This window comes from Glycine max, chromosome 8, assembly GCF_000004515.6.
Source record: "Glycine max cultivar Williams 82 chromosome 8, Glycine_max_v4.0, whole genome shotgun sequence".
NCBI classification, from domain to species: Eukaryota; Viridiplantae; Streptophyta; class Magnoliopsida; order Fabales; family Fabaceae; genus Glycine; species Glycine max.
In genome coordinates, this window is record NC_038244.2 from 12,066,576 (window position 1) to 12,086,893 (window position 20,318).

The 20,318-nt window shown below is 28.9% G+C and overlaps 1 protein-coding gene and 1 long non-coding RNA gene across 2 annotated transcripts; one reads left to right on the plus strand and one right to left on the minus strand.

Moving 5' to 3' along the window:
• The first annotated feature begins 14,445 nt into the window (after positions 1-14,445).
• LOC106799739 (uncharacterized) lies at positions 14,446-18,348 on the plus strand. The gene is made up of 2 exons (XR_001389480.3): positions 14,446-14,990; positions 18,019-18,348. It is a non-coding gene; the product is annotated as an uncharacterized lncRNA (long non-coding RNA).
• Positions 15,723-19,965, minus strand: LOC100499796 (uncharacterized). Its single transcript, NM_001249239.2, has 6 exons — positions 19,794-19,965; positions 19,609-19,659; positions 18,902-19,145; positions 16,686-16,798; positions 16,248-16,334; positions 15,723-15,995 (listed from the first exon to the last, which is right to left on the minus strand). Exons 1-6 carry the CDS (start codon positions 19,905-19,907, stop codon positions 15,867-15,869), a joined length of 738 nt encoding a protein of 245 aa, NP_001236168.1. The 5' UTR covers positions 19,908-19,965; the 3' UTR covers positions 15,723-15,866.
• Between the last annotated feature and the right edge of the window lie 353 nt (positions 19,966-20,318).

A 20,318-nucleotide genomic window follows, 5' to 3' on the forward strand; every position in this document is an offset into this window, starting at 1 on the left:
TTGTATAGGAACGTAATAGGATATGATTTTTGTTTGGTTAGGAACGTAATAGGAAAGTTAAAAAAAAAAAAGAAACCTGATAGAAAAATGATATGATTTTTGTATAGGAACGTAATAGGATATGATAGGATATGATTTTTGTATAGGAACCTAATAGGATATGATTTTTATTTGCTCTAGAATACAGGAATAGAAAAAGAAATTGTTAAGAGAAATAAGAAAACTAATAAAAATAATGAGAAATATAAAGGAACACTTGACTCACACCTTGTAATTAAAATTTTACTTAATTATAGGAATGAAATCTGGTAGTTTTTTAAAAAATAATATTAATTGTATCCAAAAAATAATATATATATATATATAGGCCGGCCTATCAGGTTTATAGGCTTTTTAATAAGCCTAAGCCTGGTCTATTTAATTTAATAGGCTTTTAAAAAAGTCTGAGTCTGGCCTTTTAATTAAATAGGTCAGGCCAGGCCAGGCTTTATGTAGGCCAGGTCATAGGCCCCTGTAGGCCGGCCTAGCCTATTCCCACCCCTAGATATCAATATATACTTATATTATTTTTTGGAACTATCAAACTTTGATTACACATTACTGCTCCATAGTCAAGTAAGATTTTAATTACAATTTAGGTATGAGTCATGTGTCCCTTTATATTCCTCTGGCTTTCCTATTCCTGTTAACGTTTCATTTTCCTTTAATTTTTCTATTACGTTCTTACTCTAGCAAAGAAATATTAAAGATTTAATGTGAATAAGACTTTTAAAAAGACTATCAGGCCAGATTAGACTTTTAAAAAGGTTAGGCCGATCCAAAATAAAAGCCATTGATAGACTATAGACTAGGCTCAGACCTAAAAAATTTATCGTAGGCTAAATTTAGACTTTTCAAAGCTTGACCTGGCCTAATCTATTTTCACCCCTACGAACACATCACACCTTTTGGGCTTCCAATGTATCTGAAACTTCCAAAACTCAGTAATCTTACATGACGCTCTTTGGTACAAGTGTAAGATACTTTTACCAACTATGGATATGTCAAGTCATATTTGTGAATCCTCCAACCTAAATTGGGTCATCACAACTTGACGCCACTACTCTTGAGGACTTTTTTGAGCCTTAGGACATACACCTCACCATTGGTTGTCCTTCACATATCTTTTTCAGAACACCATCGGCTTAAAGGTACACTCTAGATGGTAAGTGGGCAGCACATTGAAGCATAAGTCACAATAGCTTTATCTCCATAAATATCATTATTTGTGACACTTCGAACTTCCATCCACTAATCACATCATTTACCATTGTAGCTGTCACACAATCTCGCCCAAGCTGTTTACTTCCTCTTCCTCGTAATGTGAGCTGATTCCACATATATTCCATGACATTTAGTGCCAACGATTCACTTCATTCAAACAAGAGGAAAAAAAGGGGGGTTTCCCTTCTTTTCTCGTAATGCCATAATTACTTATGACAACACACAAACTTCTACATGCTCCAACTAAATCACTCATGTGCCATAAGCAACTATCATGAACTCAATTTATGATTCCACAACAAGTCTTGTTAAATATCAAGTCTCTTATTAAGTCTTATGCTTCCTCACCATCTCAAACTTAGTCTAGTAATTAAATTTTACTAATCACTTTTACTAAGTTTAAGTGAAATTTTAAGGCATAGTTTCATTACTAATCAATCCTACCTGTGTTTTATGAAGTCTTAAAAATTATTGGTACATCCTCACTCGCTCCTCCATGCATAGGTCCTAATGAGTCACATTAACTAACTTTCCAAGTCCTAACAATTATTCCCGTAAGCATGCCTCACATAACTTTCTCATTTCAAATCCAAACTTGCTCAAATTTTTGGGGTAAGTCTAATATGTGTGTGTGTGATAGGTAACTAACTCTATCAATTTTACATGATTTTAAAGGATTTAAAAAATCACTGATTTGAGTTAATTTATTCCTACTGGACAGCAAGCAACACTTTCACTATAATCATTTTTAGTCATTATATAAAATAATGTTGATAAAGCTAGGAACAAAAATGAGAATTTTGTAAACTGTAAATCATCAAATTAGTCCTTAAAATTAATTACTAAATAATTTTAATTCCTAAAATTAAACAAAAAAAAAGACCATGTATCAGTCATCTTAGTTCATTTAATCCACTAATGCTATTTTTAAAGCTTCTACTTATTAAATTCATGAATTTTATATTTACTTAAATTTAATTGAAGATTTTTTTCCAATATTTAACTTATTTCCTCTTCTTCCTCATTCTATTAAAAAAATATCCGTATAATATTTATAGTATTAGAGTTCCAAGATGAACAACGCAAAGGCGACAATAATGGGAAGTATAGGACTATTTGCACTGTCAAGACAGGATAAAAAAACAGTACAAATGGAAATTAGAGTGCATCTGCAAGCTCGAGGGATCAATAATTGCCATTTTGTTATTATATGTTAAAAGTAGGTATGTGAACCAACATATCATTGAATATTTGAGTAAAGTTAAACTCGATTTTATTAAGTAAGATTTTGAATTTAAGTTTTATGATAAAAAAATATAAATATTTTTTTTATTAAAGATGATTAATTATATTTTTTTATGAGACTAATTAATAATAAAATTAACAAAAATTTACATAAGTATTATGGTTAAAAAAAAGTTGTGAATCTTTAAATTTAGTATCCAATAGGGATATAAAAAAAGGTTTAATGTTATTTTTAATTTATTATGTTTAGTAATTATTTTATTTTGATATATTAAATTTTAAAAGTTGTAATATGATTTTTTACGTTTTTTAAATATATCATTTTAATCTTTTTTTAATTTTTTATTATAAAAAATATTAAAATTATACATTTTAAAAATATAAAACGATTAGAATAAAACATTTAAAATTTAATATATAAAAACAAAACAATCGTAAAATATAATGCACTAAAATTTGACATTAAATTAATCAAAAAGAGTTTACCTAACCATTGACCCTCAAACTTGCAAATGCACTCTAAGTCTATTCACACTTTTTTTTTGGCTTGATTACGCAAATGATCCTACTCTATCCATCATCATCTCCTTTGTGCTTTTCATCTTGGAGCTTTGATTTTGTATATTCGAGGGTTATATTAATGTTTTTGAATAGAATGACGAAGAAAAAGGAATAAGGTAAAAAATGGTCCTTATAATTCAATTGTCATGTGTGAACCAACATGAGAGTTAGATGGATATTATCCTATAATTTCAAGGATTAACATGGTAAATAATAACTTAAAGAGATTAACATCAATTATTATTTTTAATAAAAATTTAATTATAAAGAGAATAAATAAAATAAACAATGGCATATTAAAAAATTACCAAAAAAGTATATATAATTATATTTTTAATCTATGTACAAAAACTTAAATAGTAGATAAAAATAAATGAAAGAAGTTGTAAGGATCCCGATATATTAACAACACTAATAAAATAATTAATAAATAAAAATATTGAAAATAAATACATTAATAACATTAAGGGTATATTTAGTTTGCATTTTTATTTTCTGTTTTCATTTTTAAAAGATTAGAATTCTGAAAACATGTTTGGTTTGATTTCTTATTTTCTACTTTCAAAACAAAAAGACTGAAAATGTGTTTTCAAAAGAAAATGTATTTTTAGATTCGCTTAAAATTACATTTCTTGCCACCGTGTTTTCATTTTATCCAAAATGAAGTTCCTGATTTCAACTGAAAAACATATTGTTTTCAATTTTTGGTTCGTTTGAGAACTGAAAATATTTTCAAAAATTCAATCAAACGTATTTTCATCACCATTTTCTATTTTGAGTGAAAATGAAAACAGAAAACAACCAAACCAAACACTCCCTAAATATTTTATTTTATAAAACTTTTTTACTTTAACTTTAAAAGGATATTAATCAACATTTCCCTAATAACAAGGCTAAAATAAAACTTTGGTATCTATATTTTTTCAATACGCAATTTTTATTTTTATTTTAAAATAAAGATATTTAATCTTCCAATTTAAAAAGTCAATAATTTTGATCTAATTTTTAACTGTTCATATGTTATAATTTTTTTTTTATTTTGGTGCAATTGAATCCTAGTCCTAACAATAAATATATGAAACCAAATTTTAATTAATTAAAATATAAAAAAGAAATAAAATATAGAAAAAAATGAAAATTTGATCAAAATTATAAAATTTTGAAAATTAAAAGACTAAATTCTTTTATTTTAAGATGGGAAAAAAATTACTGATTGAGCATTATAGAGTAACTAAAGTTCTATTTTAATCTAATAATAGTAACATAAAAAATACATATCCAACTCTGAATACCTAATCTCTCAAATTGAACACAAGAATTCTAGATGTGGCAAAAGAAATGCAGATAATAGAAAGGGTGAGTTCAGTTTGAACCCCAACATCACATGGTTCAAGGATGAGTACACTCATTTTTACCCTTACATATTGTTAACGGTTTAGAATATACATATTAAAAGATGGATAATTAATGTTTATTGATTTATTAAACATAATCAATTCATCATTATAAGTAAAATATTAAACTTAAATATTGTGATGAAAAAATATATAATTAAAAAGATAAATTTTATTAAAGATGATTATATAGATTCTAGTCGTTGATAAAGTGTGAAGATATTCTCTATACATGATAATAAAAAAATAATCAATTCAATTATTTTATTTTCTAAAACTCTCTCACATAATTTATGGCATAATTTTAAAAATCAGAGCAAACTAATTGGTTCAATGAGGAACAGGAGTACCCGACGGTTTCATAATCCTGACAGGTTCATGTATTTTTTTAAACGGCATGGCTTTGGCTGAAAAATAAAATGAAAGAGAGAAACCGAGAAAGTAAAGGAATGCATACAAGAAAGAAAGAAACAAAACATTGAATTGAGCATTCAAGGCCTCAACATTGTCTCACTCAGCTTCAAACAAAACAATTTCGTGACTGGGTGAAGGTAAGACCCCCTATGGAACCCTATAATTCATAGCTCTAAGATTGATTCCTGTTTTGGAGCCTCGAATTAGAAGGACTGGTTATTGATCCAGTCAGAGTCTCATAGATTAGCCCTTCCTATTTGGAGTTACATGAAATAATATTGGTGGTCTAGGAATGATTCCATCTTTAGTAATAAAGTTTGGAATTTTGGAGGTGATGATGAGAAATTTTCTACCATGACTCGTGAATCTCATCATTGTTAGGAACATTTTAAATGGCACGGGCTTATTTCTTGCCAAAGGCCTCACTAAGGAGATGTTGCTACTCAGGGAATTCAAGAATAAAATAACTAAAATTTATTAACCCATTAATAAAAAAATATTTATTTTAATATTTATAAAAAATGATCTATATATTGATAAAAAAATATTACATATATTAGACAAAAATTTAAATATATTTAAAGTAAAAATTTTCTTTTAAAAATTATTTTGAGTCTTATTTATAGTTACCCTGTTGCTATTAATACTGATGGTTCAGTGTCTCATATGGAGCCTTAGCAGCTGTAGAAAGAGGAGATTGTGGTGAATTTCTTTTGGCTTTTGCAAAGAAACTTGGCTCCTGTTCGGTGCTAGTTGCAGAGTTTTGGGGGAATCTTTTATGGTTTGAAGTCAGCTTGGGAGAGAGGCTTTCGTACATAAATTAATTTTTTAGTTCTTCAATTTTTTCATATTTTAATTTTCAGTTTTTTAAAAGTTTTTTTTTTCCATATTTTTAGCTATTTATGAATTTTTCATTAGTATTTTTATTCTCTTAAATTTATTTTGTCTATTTTTAATTTATTTTTATTTTTATTGTTCAAAATTAGTTTTTATTTTGTCTACTTTTAGTACCTCATTTTTATATATTTTAGATTAATTTAAACAATAAAAATAAATCAAAAAATAAATATAGAAATTTTTTTAAGAAACTAAAATCTTACTTAATCTAATAATAATTTGTATTATGAATGTTGTAAGTTTTCTTACGAAAGGGTGCTGCTGCATGACCCATTAACATGGAATTGTGTTTTAATTTAGGTAATTTTATTATTAATTTTAATACTTCAATTATTATTTTAAATTTTGAATTATGAAATTATAGATAGATTTTTCTGAATTAGTTATATATTTATATAATATATATATATATATATATATATATATATATATATAATTTTATAGTTTTTAATATAAATTGAGTCAAATTGAATCAATTAATGGTCCATCAATTGAATCACTGATCTATTAACCTACTGACTGCATCAATTACTTTGATAACTATGGATATAATACAAGAATTGTTCTTACTTACAAATATTCACTCATAAAGAATTCACGTCTTCTATTGTAATTCCCCAACCATGTATTTCTCATGGAAAAATTGATTTTTTAAGTTAATTATTATTATTTATTATATTTTTTATTTAAATAAATTATTCATGATTAATTTTATGTGAATAAATTTATTTTTTATATATATATGGATATGGGTACATTAATATATTAAAATAAAAATTATATATAAAATATATAACACATAGGGAAGAATTTTTTTTATATATAAGAACAAGTATGAATTTTTCACTTAATTCACGGATATAAACATTATAATTGATGTCACATTAATTTTTAAATTATTTTAGAAGCTATCATCTAGTGAGAAGTATTCATGATATCCATTGACATGCAGGAGCTATCTATTGGATGCATGTGCTAAGAGAGGCCAATCAAGTTGCGAATTTATTAATCAATCATGAGCTTCTATGTCAACTTCTTTTCATGTTTTTGAATTTACTCCTAGCTTCATTGCTAATGCTTTGAGAGTTGCTTTTCTAGAGGCCTTTAGTCTATTTTTATTCACATAAAAAAAATGAACGGAGATGATGGATTAGATGATGGATTATATGAATTGTTAAAAATATATTTTATAAAATAATTTAAAATTAATGACCCATATAAATCTCAAACCTCTTATTTTCACGTTATTAATATGATACTCTAACTAATTAAACTAATACGTCAATTATATTAAAAAATAATTAATGTCGTTATATATAATACTAAATTTTTTAATGTATATTTAATACACATATAAATTTACATAATAAATATTTTAACAATTAATTTAGATTTAATAATGTAAAAATTTAATAATTATTTTGATCTAATAATATTTGTTTACATATATAAATTTTAAATAAAAATCATAGGTTTAATAAAAATTTATATATGTAAAAAAATACATTATTAAATCAAAATTAATTGTTATAAAATGTATTATGTAAACTTATATGTGTATTAAATATATATTAAAAATTTTAAAGTTATATACATGAATCATTAATATAATATGAGTTATATGGATGATCAATCCTTATGAAATTATATATAAGAATATTTTTATTTTTTCCTGGGGGTGTATTGGAAAAATGCGTGCAGAAAGAAAACTCCGATCCTGTTTGCCTCAACGCAACCCCATCACAACAGCTTCAAGCCCATTATGTATATTGAGCCCCAACCAGCCCATTATACTTAAGTAAAATATAAAATAAATATACATAAAGCTATGCTTGTGCCATATTGCCATTTAGTGTAATTGACTATTCAATTCTCAGCAACATTTTTTAATTGACTATTCAATTGCAAGCCTTCAATTTATATAATATATAGAATATAGAATATTTTTATTCACAACTTTCTACAATAAGGAGAGTGATAGAAAAGAGAAAGAACAATGAGACTAATTAAATAACTGATATTTACAATTATAAGGTAGGGAATGGAATTTTTAATTTGTTTAATATAAACTAAGTCATGTGTTTCACTTAGCAATCTACTAATTTAATCATTTATGCAGTAACTCAATGTTTTGACTATTTTTAAAATTATGATTCATGGATTCTCCCCCAAAAACTCAAGGTCTCTGACTTCTCCACACTACCTGCGGCATGCCAGCCTACATAGTGCCAAAGATCCTCCTCCGTGTGGGGGATATACTGATTACAACAAAAACAACACCTACAATCACCAACAAAAGGACAAACTAGAGAACCAACAATGAAATTGTCCAAAAACAAAACCCAACGATGATGAATTCAAAATTGAATTCTTAGACTTCAATTGAAAATCAAATTCACAGGCTTTACAAATCCCTCAACAATCCATTACAATTACAAATAAAGTTCAAAAGGAAGGAGATTAGGTTTAGGTTTAGGGTTATCTTTAATTAAAGAATAAAATCTGTTTATAAATGTTATAATCCACTAAATCGATTCGTTGAATATTCTATAATATATCTAACGGTGGTAAATGAAGAATGGATAATTTACTGAGCCTCCAATGTTGTTGTTGCCGCCTCGTTGGCTTCTCCTCAATCCCAAAAGAGAAAAAGGACATAGAGTTGACTTCATATCCTTCTAGCACATGATTTGGTCATCTTTTTTGCAAACTCAATAATATATTTTCCACAAAAAAGTTCCAAAAATAGTTCTCGGTTTTCATTTGTACTTATCATCGGGTTGGTATACTCTCGCATGTGAGGTACAAATATGTGGCGCTACCTTAGTCGTCCAAATCTAATAATATTAAAAAAAAAGTATCAAATTCAACTATTCTAGTTACCAAATTATAAAGGAACCCAGATTATTGATTCTTAAAAATAACACATTTCTTCAACAATCTAATACGCCCCAGAAAATTCATGGTCATTTAATTTGCACGGTTACGTGACCATCAAAGAGAGATCTCAAAAAAATGCTTCCTCAAAAAAAGGCAAAATAAATAAATAATAGGAATCCACAAAATGGCATCACATAGCCTAATTTTATTAGTTTATTACAATAATTTTACTCAACATGGTCCCGCAATAAGAGCAACCACTGCTCCAAAAGTCCAAAACAACTCCATGATGGGAATCCAAAGCAAATAAATTAAAGAGCAAAAGAATTAAAAGAACAAAAAAAAAACACAGAAAAGTAAAATATTTACATTAAGATCCATCTCAAGACCATTAATTCTTGAATGAATCTACCTTGTTCTGTTGCACAGTATACAATTCATGACCCTTGACCAAGCCACACGCAGGCGCGGGTAGATCCTGTTGGTGTGGATTCTTGACTCTCTTGCCATGTCTTCAATGGTTTCAACAAAGAGGTTCAAGCTTCTGAGTGGTGGAATATAGAGGATCAGAGGCACAGCAGAGAAAGCCACTGAGAAGAACAAAGGCAGCATAGTTTTTGGTCTCTCCTTTGGAAATTCTGGCCACACCCACCAACAAGAGAGGAATCACTTGAACAAAAAGATAGCCAAAGTTGAAGACTTTGATTCCAAATAGAAAAGGTTCACTAACTTTGAACAACAAATAGAGAAAGAAAGAGATGAATGTCACCAAAGAGAGAGAGAAGAGACAGCAAGCTCTGGAAAAGTTTAAAAGTGTCAATCTGACAATTTGCTCAATCACCTAAATCCAAAGTGAAGAGAATATATATAGAGGAAATAGTTTATATACGTGTTCAATCAAAATGTAAAATAATTTTATATTATTATTTAATTATTAATTATAAATTATTATATATAATAATTTTATTAAAAAAATTGACTATAATAAGTTTACTAATTTTAAAAGTCATAATAAAATATTTTGACTGAGTGAGAATATGATTTTTTTAATACTAAGACCATATTCAATTTAAAAGGGTTGTTTCAATTTAAGCAATGCTCAGTAAAATTTATGTTCAAATATATTTTATTTTATTTATAATTTAGTATTTTTTATTTTTATTTTTGTAAAATAAATTAGTTTTATTCCTTAAAATATGTGTTTGTTTTTTATTCTTAAAGAGTTTTAGATAATATTTTGAATGATAAAAAAATACTTTGAACAATAAAAAAAATATTATTTAAAGTGTTTTACATATGAAAAACAAAATAAGTACATTCTTAAGGACTCGAACGAAAAAAATTATAAAGACAAAAATAAACAAAAGTACTAAATTACAAGGAGAAAAAATATTTAATCCTAAAATTTATCATTAGAGCAAATGATATGACATTGTTTGTATTAGCAGCATTGTTTAATAAATTTTAAACAATAAAAAACATATTTTGCAGGTCAACTTAAACAACTCATTTAATGTTTATCATTGAAAAAAAAAACTCTTAAAACAATTCAATAAGAAATTTTATATTATAAATGCTCTAATAGTATACAATCATCAAATATATATAGAATGATCATATCATCTGAAAATAAAAATAATCAATTTTAACCATTAAATTAAAATAAAAGGTTAAAATTAAAATATTTTAAATTCAAATCAAAGTTTTATTTAATTGTAATCTCTAAAATATTTTAAATTTAAATATTTTAAAAATTTAATTCATATCATCCTAAAATATCTCAAACTGATCACTATGATCAGTGTCATGATCACTTTCATCACAATTTTAATGGCCACCATTGTCATAGTTAAATAAAAATTTAATTTAAATTTAAAATATTTTAATTTTAATATTTTATTTTAATTTAATGGTTAAAATTGATCATTATCATTCTCGTATAAAATAACTATTTTTACATGATACGCCCTCATTCATATATATATATATTACTTATTTTTGCCATTTTTTATTATATTAATTATCATTTTTTTTTCTTGACTTCAATCTCATGTAACTAAGAGGTCTAGCTCAATTAATTAAAAAAGTGTGTGATTTGTTATAATTTTTCTTATACCTCCATTTGATTCTAAGGGATGAAAAAATAATGTGATGTATAAGTTAATATTTTGTCATGCATGTTATGGTCCTGACAAATGCAGAGCGAAGAAATACATATATTGTTAGCAAAATAAAAAAGAAAAGGATTATTATTGTATTAGTAAGTTTACTATAAAAAATGACTGCAATAAGTTTACTAATTCTAAAAGTCATAATAATTTTTTTTGACTGACTGAGAATATGATTTTTTTAATACTAAGACCATATTCAACACTGTTATTTAAAAGCATTGTTTCAATTTATACAATGCTGCTTAATAAAATTTATTAGTAGAACAAATGATATGAAGTTGTTTATATAAACGTGGTTGCTTGTATTAACAATGTTGTTTAATCAAATTTAAACAATAAAAATATATTTTATAAATCAATTTAAAAAAACTCATTTAATGTTTATCATTGAATAAAAAACTGTTAACCAATTCAATAATCAATTGTATATGGTAAATGCTCTAATTGTATATAGTCATCAAATGTGTCTGTATCTATATATATATATATATATATATATATATATATATATATTGTTTACTTATTTTTGTCAATTTTTATTATATTAATTATTATTTTTTCTTTTTCTTCACTCCAATCTCGTGTAACTAAGAAGGTCTATCTTAATTAATTAAATAATATGCATAAGTTATTATAAATTTTCTGATACATATATTTTTTTCTTACGGATTGTTGATGGATTTTTCTGACAAATACACCAATTGAACAAGTAATACAATGGATAAGTCTCAATATCATTTCCCAAGAGACTCATGTAAAATAAATAAGGTAGCAAACTCTTATCTTAGGCTTAAGAACAAAACAAGAAAGCAATAAAACATGAAGGTGGTTTTGTTGTTATTGATGACATTTTACATTTGATTTGATGAAGAAATGATGAGATGAATTTCATTATGATACCTTTTGTATGTGTATATCAACTATGAAATTATTAAAATTTGATGTTGTCGAGACCATTGTGTCGGTGGTCAACACCAAAATTAGAGCTGAGGCATGAACGTTTCTTGATAAACCATGTAATTTTTTTAGCTTTCAAGTACTTGAGAGAAAATGAGGATTGACAAAGAAAATGACAATATAACTTTTTAATCACATTGACATGTCATTTCTTGCTACACTTCATTTGATGATACTTAAACCTACTACTAATGTGATTAATTATTTACAGACTTTGGACACCTAATTTTGATTAGTGTGAGAAAATAATGTGGGACTAACCACTGGACCCATAATAGGAGGTGTTCATAGTTAACAAATAGCAAGGCTAAATTCCCTTTGCCATCACATTATTAGTTTCTCTCTAGGGTTGCTCCCATTGAAAACTCTAGAATTGGAGCATGTGGTAAGATAAAGGAAGGTTTGACTCTTGAGTTTCTGCAAGTCATGCTATGCACAAACGATTCTCATCTTTTTTATCATGTCTTCGACAAGTAGGTATTACATCAGTGTTCTATACTCATAATTTACTTCTTGATAAATTTATTTATCTTACATTGTCTTTATAAGACAATTTTCAAAAATGAATGTAGAAAGTCACAAGAGATAAAAGAGAAAGATGAATAGTTGAATGGTTGTTGTACATATATAGAAAAAATGTTTCTGATAGTATTGACAATGAAAAAAAATCATATAACATTTTTAAAATATGAAAAATACATAGAGATAAAAGAGAAAGATGAATAATTGAATGGTTGTTGTACATATATAGAAAAAATGTTTTTGATAGTATTGACAATGAAAAAATTCATATAACATTTTCAAAATATGAAAAATACATAGAAGGCAATCATAATTTGTAAAAAAATAAGTATTTTAGATTTTTTTTTTATCTTGAAATTATGTATCTTGTATAGATTTATAATATATATTTTTTTGTGAAAACATTTAAGTTATTTTCTTATCCCCACTAAAAAAAATTCTAGATCTGTCATTGTGTGTAATTACATTAAATACTAAAATGAAGAGTTTTGTTACTTATAGTAATCCTACATTATTTAAGCAGGATGACCTAGTCCTAATGAATTATATTTGTGATCTCTATCAAAATAAAGCAAAAGGATAATGTATGTTGACATACAACTCTTTTATTTAAAGTAAAAATGTCTCTTAGATCAACCTTTAGGACTAGTCTTGTTTTAGGTTTTTCTCAATCTTAAGCCAACCCTTAGGACTAACTCAATGGTAAGTGAAACCTAAAATAAATTTTAAGAAAAAAATTATTACTTTAATTAAAAGTTATATGCTAAGTTTTTTTTTGTTAATATGAGACTTTTTGTCAACATGAGACTTTTTTGTTTTTATAATATCTAAGAAAAAGTAATGTTGTTGTTGGTACCACTAAAGTTTGAGTTTCAATTATTTGCTTTACCTTTGAGCCAATTGACCTTGTACTAAAAAAGAGAATTTTATTATTTACAATAATTCTATAATTTGATATGACATGAGTAAAATTATCTCTTATGTTACAAATTCAAGTAAATAAATTTTCATATACGATGAATATAATTATCTTTATATCATCAACTAATTAAAAACTATTTCAAATATAATTTAAAAATAATTTTATTATATATAAATACATAATATAATAATTCATAAATAATGTCGTATCTAATTCAACAGACTATCCACGTTTTATGGCTTTTCCAAAAGGCAAAATATGATAAGAGATTATTTAGTTAAGAAGTGGGCAACCATTTTGTTTTTGTTTTGGAAAGTCGGTAGTGAGCTATGTGGCATGAATGGCACCACGTGTCGAGACGAAGCCAAACAGGTCATATCCGAGGAAGCCGCAGAGCCACGAATATGGCCGCCGAGTCAAGCGTTCAAATTCTTTTACTTGATTGATTTTACTCTAAACTAATAAAAAAATTATGTAATTGCATCTCTTCTCTCTTATTCTAGGTTTGTTATTCTTTGCCTCTTCTGGAAATGCAACTTTTTTATAACATGCTAACTCACTCTGTTTCCCTATATTATGTAATTGCAAAGTCACTCATTTCTCTCAAGGTCAATTTTAAGATTCACATTTCATTCCATTCTACACTGCTCTTATTTTCTTTAATCATTTCCGTCTTCTGATTTTTCAATGCTTTAATTTGTTCTAGAGTTTCATACCATCATTATTTTTTTCGCTTTCGATTTTACTTTTATTAAATATACGTTTTGGCCTTTTTATTCATTAACAGTAATTGCAGAATTTGGTTGAAGTGGAATCACTGTTCGGAACACTCCATAAATCAGTAAAACTAGGAATAATAATAATAATAATTTCGACACATAAATTTAAATTATATTATTAAAAATTAAACAAATATTATTTAAAGGAAAATATTTGGCTATTTTAAAAACCTTATTTTTAATTTTTATGATATAAAAAAACAGTTGCATAAATAAAATATAATTTTGTATAGTTTAGTTATTTTTTTTAATTTTCATAGTTTATAAAAAAGTTGTAATAAAAAAATTTAAATTTTATTGTTAGAAAATTATAACTAATTGTTATGAAACAATATTTTTTAAATTTAAACATATCCTATCGTTACGTGGTGCATACCAAACATTAAATAGAATTAAAGATTATCATGCTAACATATCCTATTATATCGTATTCTATTTTAACCACCAAATGAGTCCCTCATGGGTCAATGCAAGCAAGTGTATCTTTCAAGATGGAAGCTAGCGTGGGAGACCCAAATCAGTGAAAAAGTCATTTTTCCATTAGATTTATTAGTTTTTTAAATCAAAGCTAACATTTTTTCTTCTTCCATTTTTCAGATATACCCCTTCCCCAACTCTCTCTCTCTTCCAGTTACTCAAACCCTTGAAGCCACCTAAGATTCAAACTTACACACCAGTACAACGCTCGTGTTGATAAACGGTCACAAGTGCCATGACGAGGAGGAGGAGATTCTCCTGAAACGCGAAGGTTTGAGATCTTAGAATTTTCATACTACAGTATGATAATCTCATCTGCAACAGGAGGTGTGATTTTGACATGTGTGGCCACGTCGAAGATTGAAGATGGCGATGAAGTCCAAAGGTGGCTAGCATCGCCAGCAAATCCGACGACGAATGGTGGAGGGTGAAGCGACATTGGATTTGTCGGAGTGAGATGACGACACTAGTTGGTGGCTGTGGCCAAAGGTGGCCGGCAGTGTTACAGGTTAAGCAAATGATACTACTCTGATACCATGTTGAAAGGGTATACTAATGTGTTGTGTCTTTGAATGACCATACTTGGACTATGTTTGAATATTTGTTCATTGTCCTCCCAACATACCTTGAAAGCAAAAGTAATGAATTACATCTCTAACCGTAGGTTGAAAGCCCCTCCACGTATTTCCAAACATGTACTTAGTCTTTATAATAAAAAAATATAATCTATATTGATAGGATCAACCTAATAATGAATAATAAGGATTAAATTCCTGATTGCTATCTAATAATAAAATAGAAGAATAAAATATAATCTGATACATGCTTTGGAATAACCAAGTTATTCAAATCTAGGAATTTAAATCCTCTAAAACGATGTATAAATTAAGAGTGAAGATATATTCATCATTCTTTAAAATTATAGTACCTTACAAACTTGAGTACTTAACAAGCTTCAAATTGACGATGGATACATAATTTCTCAATTTATGCAACTAACTTTAAAGAATGAGTCGACCAATATCACATCGCAAAAGCTTACGATAGCAAAAACTAGCTTGTTAATTTGATACTGATTAATAGTACCCATCCACAACAGCTTCATCTTCCTTTACTTTGTAGTAAGAAGCATCATTATTAGGCATCCAGATTACGAGAGAAGCCCACTAATTAAAATCTCAAAATACCAAATCAAAATATATTCAGATACACTGAAATGGCAATGAAGCATAACAAGAAGTTGGGAAGAGGTAGCTTTTATTTGCAAAATGATGGCATTCCATCCCATAAAAATATAGATCCACACAATTTGTAATGAACAAGAATGTAATACTTCTTTCTTTAAACCATGATAACACAGATTGTCAGGAGCAACTGTTGTCTTCTAGATGTTGGCAATCGATACAGGCTCACGGAGGATCCTCTCCATCTGTTGTGCCCTGGTCTTAATTGACATGTCAAAGACCTTCTGGCTAAATTCAAGCACAAGACCACCAAGTATGCTTGGATCAATCTGAAAAACCAAAAAGAAAAAAAATCCCAAATTAACAACTTGAACTCAGAAGACAGGCGTGCGTACACATTATCAGACGGGGGAAATGGAGATACAAGGCTGGCTTGGTGGTTGGGAATGGGTTTAAGGGGTTGAAGGGAGGAGGGGGAGAGAGGTTGTGGATTTGAATCTTTCCATTAACATTATAACAAAATATCTTTGGCTGATAAAATATAAAAAAGAAATTGAGGCACGAAAATATCACACTAGTACCTTCTGTTCAAGATGAACCTTTGCTCCAGAACCTATTATTTCCTGAAGAGTCTCCTTCAATGCCTTTTCCTCTTCAGGGGGAAGAGGCTGTTATAAAAATGTAGTTAGGTAGTGGAGTAACTTCATATCACATATCCAACTAATCATTCAAAAGCCAATGTTTATATAATTTCCAAAACACCAGCATACACAACCACCAATATAAGCATATGGGCATTTAGTCAGTTTACAACAGGAAATATGAAGCAATTTTTTTTTGGTCAGCAGGAAATATGAAGCAATAAAACAGCAATGATCTGTAAGTTGCAGAAATTCAAAAACAAAGAATGTCAGGGGGGTTGGGGTATGCTAATATACTAGCTCTTGCTACAAAAAGGGCATTTAGCAAGCTACAACTTGAATTTGTGAAAATACTCTCAAAGGTGTAACACTACTTACAACAACAGTGGTCACAGTTGCTTGCACTTCTCCTTTATATGCCATTGACAACTGCGCAAACCTCTTTGCAATGGTGTCTATGTTTTTAAGCCTTCCATTCTCAGCAACAATAACTTCACAAAAAAAAAAAAATAATAATAATCAATGATATGAACCAAAGTATTAGAAAAATAATGTAGCTAGCATCTAATTAGTTTTAGATAAATGAAATCATCCGAAGTGCTACAAAAGTGGCAGCAAACTAACTTGCAGTCTTCCAAGACAAGAGTTTTAAAAATACAAATGCATGCTACCTTTAAGACTAACACTATTATTATTAAATGGCATCCTCATCAAGGTTGTCAAAGTTGAGTTTCAAATAGGAATGAAGCCAGGGGGGTTGGATCATAACATGTCAGTTTCAACTAAAATGCAAAATTTTAAACACACACACAAGAAACCTAATAACACAGCAACCTAACAGAGCACACAGCAATTACCTAAAATCACAGAACACAGCAACAACACAACCAGAGAAGAAGAAAAAGACGCAGGCACACAGCCACAGCAAACAGAGGGAAGAATGTGCTGTCGGTTAGGTAAGTGAGGGAGAGCAATTGAGCAAAGATTAGGAAGGGCTGGGCACGAGGGAAAAGAGGGGAACCAGCACCCAGAGGCAGAGAGACAATTATGACTTAGGAAAGGGTTGCAGAGCAATTTAGGCACAACATATGCAAAAATAGGGCAATTTTTGCAAACCAGGCTGCACAACCCAACCTGCCCAATTCACACCTGTGGCACATGTTTTGCACACCTCTCCAATGATCTAGCACATTGGAGAAATGATCCGGAGCACTCCACCTATCTCTGTTATCCAGCTTGACACTCAGGAGGAAAAACATGGATCGTCAAACAAGTAGGCATGCATTTGACAATACTGGTTTTCGTACTTAATGAGAGAAATAAAAAATTGTGATACTTCAGAGTTCACACCTTTTCTTTTTTATGTACTATGTAGCACTCTCAAAGGCATTTTTTTAATGGTATTATTCTAAATGGCCAAACAAATTTATAATTCACCCAAAATCAGCCAAGTAGAATAAGAGCATTGAATTCAGGTGACTCTAGTAGGTCCCAATTTGTGGATTAGGGAAGTGACCTAACGTTTAGAGTCTACACTAGGAGAGGTCCCCAATCTATCAAATAGAAACCAAGTCCCCAACACAGGGACCTGGACCAGTAGCTCATAATAGATGACCAAGGGAATCTATAATCTATAATATGTATAATTAATTGAATATTAGTATTTGAAAAACTATAACCGATTTTCCGATGTTTTATGATTCACATGCAGACAAAGCAATGTAGGAGACCTCTGAATTCAGGTGACTCACACAGATACAGTCAATTGATGTTCTAAAGTCAGAAGGAAATTGCTTCTTTCAGGATTAATGTTCTAAAGTCAGAAGGAAATTCACATGTGTCATGCCAACTAGTGGATTGAAGATCAGATTACACTGCTGTTTTATTATATTAAGGCTTATGTAATATCTGTCTCTAGGGATTAACCCCAAAATAGGTCAACCATTGAAGTGATATACCTAAGTTACATTAGTATTGATCTTATGAGCCCTTAAATGTTAAACAACTAGGAATTCTTAAAAGAAATTTAATTGAAAAATCCCATCAAATTTTCAAGGGGTCATCAGTGCAAACAAAATTTCCTCTCTCTTGTTTGAAGGAAATTCTTTTTCCAGTGCAACAATAAAAGGAAGTCCACTAAGGCTAAGAGAGAAAACAAATTGCAACTAGGAAGGAGATCTTTCAAAGTAAATAAATTAATAGAAAACAAAGTGCCAGAAAGGATCTAAATGCAAGAAAGCTATCCAATCTCAGCATGACAAATGAACTATTTCTCAATGCATTATAATAGGGTCAGAAATACATTCTTGAAAATTTGGGCACTCCAACCAATTCACAAGAGAACAACGAAAATGTTTGGTCTAGGTAAAACTAACCTAATGTGGAATTGTTGATATTGGTTTACAATTTACAATAAATCTTCACATCCAAAAGGTGCAAGTAGAAGCCAACATCATTGACAGCAAATATGTGAATAATTTATCTCACTCAAGCCATTAAAACCACAAAGATTTAAAGTATCTCAATTAATTTTAGCAATGTAAATGTGAGTATAACTTTGTAACAATCATACTACAATACGAAGATAATCATACCAAGGAAGTTCTTTGTAACGTCTGAAAACTTAGCTTCACCACAAATATCCTGGATGACTTTTACTCTAACATCCTTAGCCACAGACAAGTCCCTTATAAACTGTGAAAATATGGGACTATTCTTTACAGCCTCAACAAATTGCAGAAGCTCAGACTCAACCTTTGCCACTGCATTAGCTTTCACAGATGCAATATACAAAGCAGAGGCATAGTTTCCTGAACCTCCAAACAAAGCCAGAGGGACCTAAAAAGCAACGAAAAAAACAAGACAAAGAAAAACCAGATCAACCCATCTATAACAACAATCAAAGCAGGGGAGAAAAAACTATTTATAAACATTCAATTAGCCCTAACAGAAATACACTATACGGTGAAAAAATAATATTCTTTTGGTTCCCCATAGGTATCCTCCTTCGGAGATAAATCTAATTCGAAGTGCCGTCAAACATTAAATATGAACACCTCTTCTAGCGAGGACCTGAATCTTAATTCGTCACGGTGTGACTGGGGCAACTAACCCCTTCTGCTAAATATAACCACTCCAACTAACAAACTATTTAACCAAAAACATATCGAATTTAGTCATTGCAGTTTTATACTTTTATTGAATCGAATGCACAGTTTTCCATACATCTTATTTTCTTCTATGAATCACATGCAAGAAAGTCCAATTCAAGACCAATGTATTATTACATGTATTATATTACCTTAACTTTGTTTTCCTTTTGCCCCGGCACGTTGGCGTAATTTCTGGAGGCCTGCAGAGCACAAGATGCACAAGTTATTCCAAAAATAAAAAAGCAGAACAATTAAAAATCGTAGATTTCGAATTTTAACGCGAATTAAGGGCATGGAAGCGAAATCAGATTGGTTTGGGTTTTTTGGTTCTTACGAAGGAAATGGAAGGGGCAACGAGGAATCGTTGGAGAGTGGATCGCTCGGAAGTGAGGAACGTGGATTTGGTGAAGAGAGAGATTCCCGATCGGACGCGGTTGGACAGTGCCATCACTGCAAAACCCTAATTTTTGCGAGTTTCAGTCAGCGAGTTCAGTTCTGTTTTGTTTGAAGAGAGACGCGAAGGGGAACTGAATCTGAATAGGGCAAATGAGGCCCCAGGTGACGCAGCAGTAAATTTGAACACGTGACTGTTATATTTCTTTTTAACCTTATTTCTTTTCTTTTTATACTACACTCTTGCATGGTACCCATGTGCACCCATTAATTGATATATGCAAATTTTTAATCTAAAATTTAGTTATAATTCCGGTAAGAATGTGTTTTGTGAAAAGAAATTATTTATTCTACAATTATGATAATTATTCATGTATAATCGTTCAATCATGTCATCAAATTTTCTTTCATAGAAGTTAAAATTATTGTTTTCTACTTAGAGATTTATAATAAATTTGAATTAGCT

Bases quoted from the DNA above. Each gene is read 5' to 3' on its own strand.
- LOC100499796 (NM_001249239.2), bottom strand. From the start codon at position 19,907: ATGGCACTGTCCAACCGCGTCCGATCGGGAATCTCTCTCTTCACCAAA. The intron at 16,799-18,901 runs GTATGATTATCT...TTTTTTGTGAAG, and splicing joins CGTTACAAAGAACTTCCTTG to TTATTGTTGCTGAGAATGGA. The intron at 15,996-16,247 runs GTACTAGTGTGA...TTGGTTTTTCAG, and splicing joins AGGTTCATCTTGAACAGAAG to ATTGATCCAAGCATACTTGG.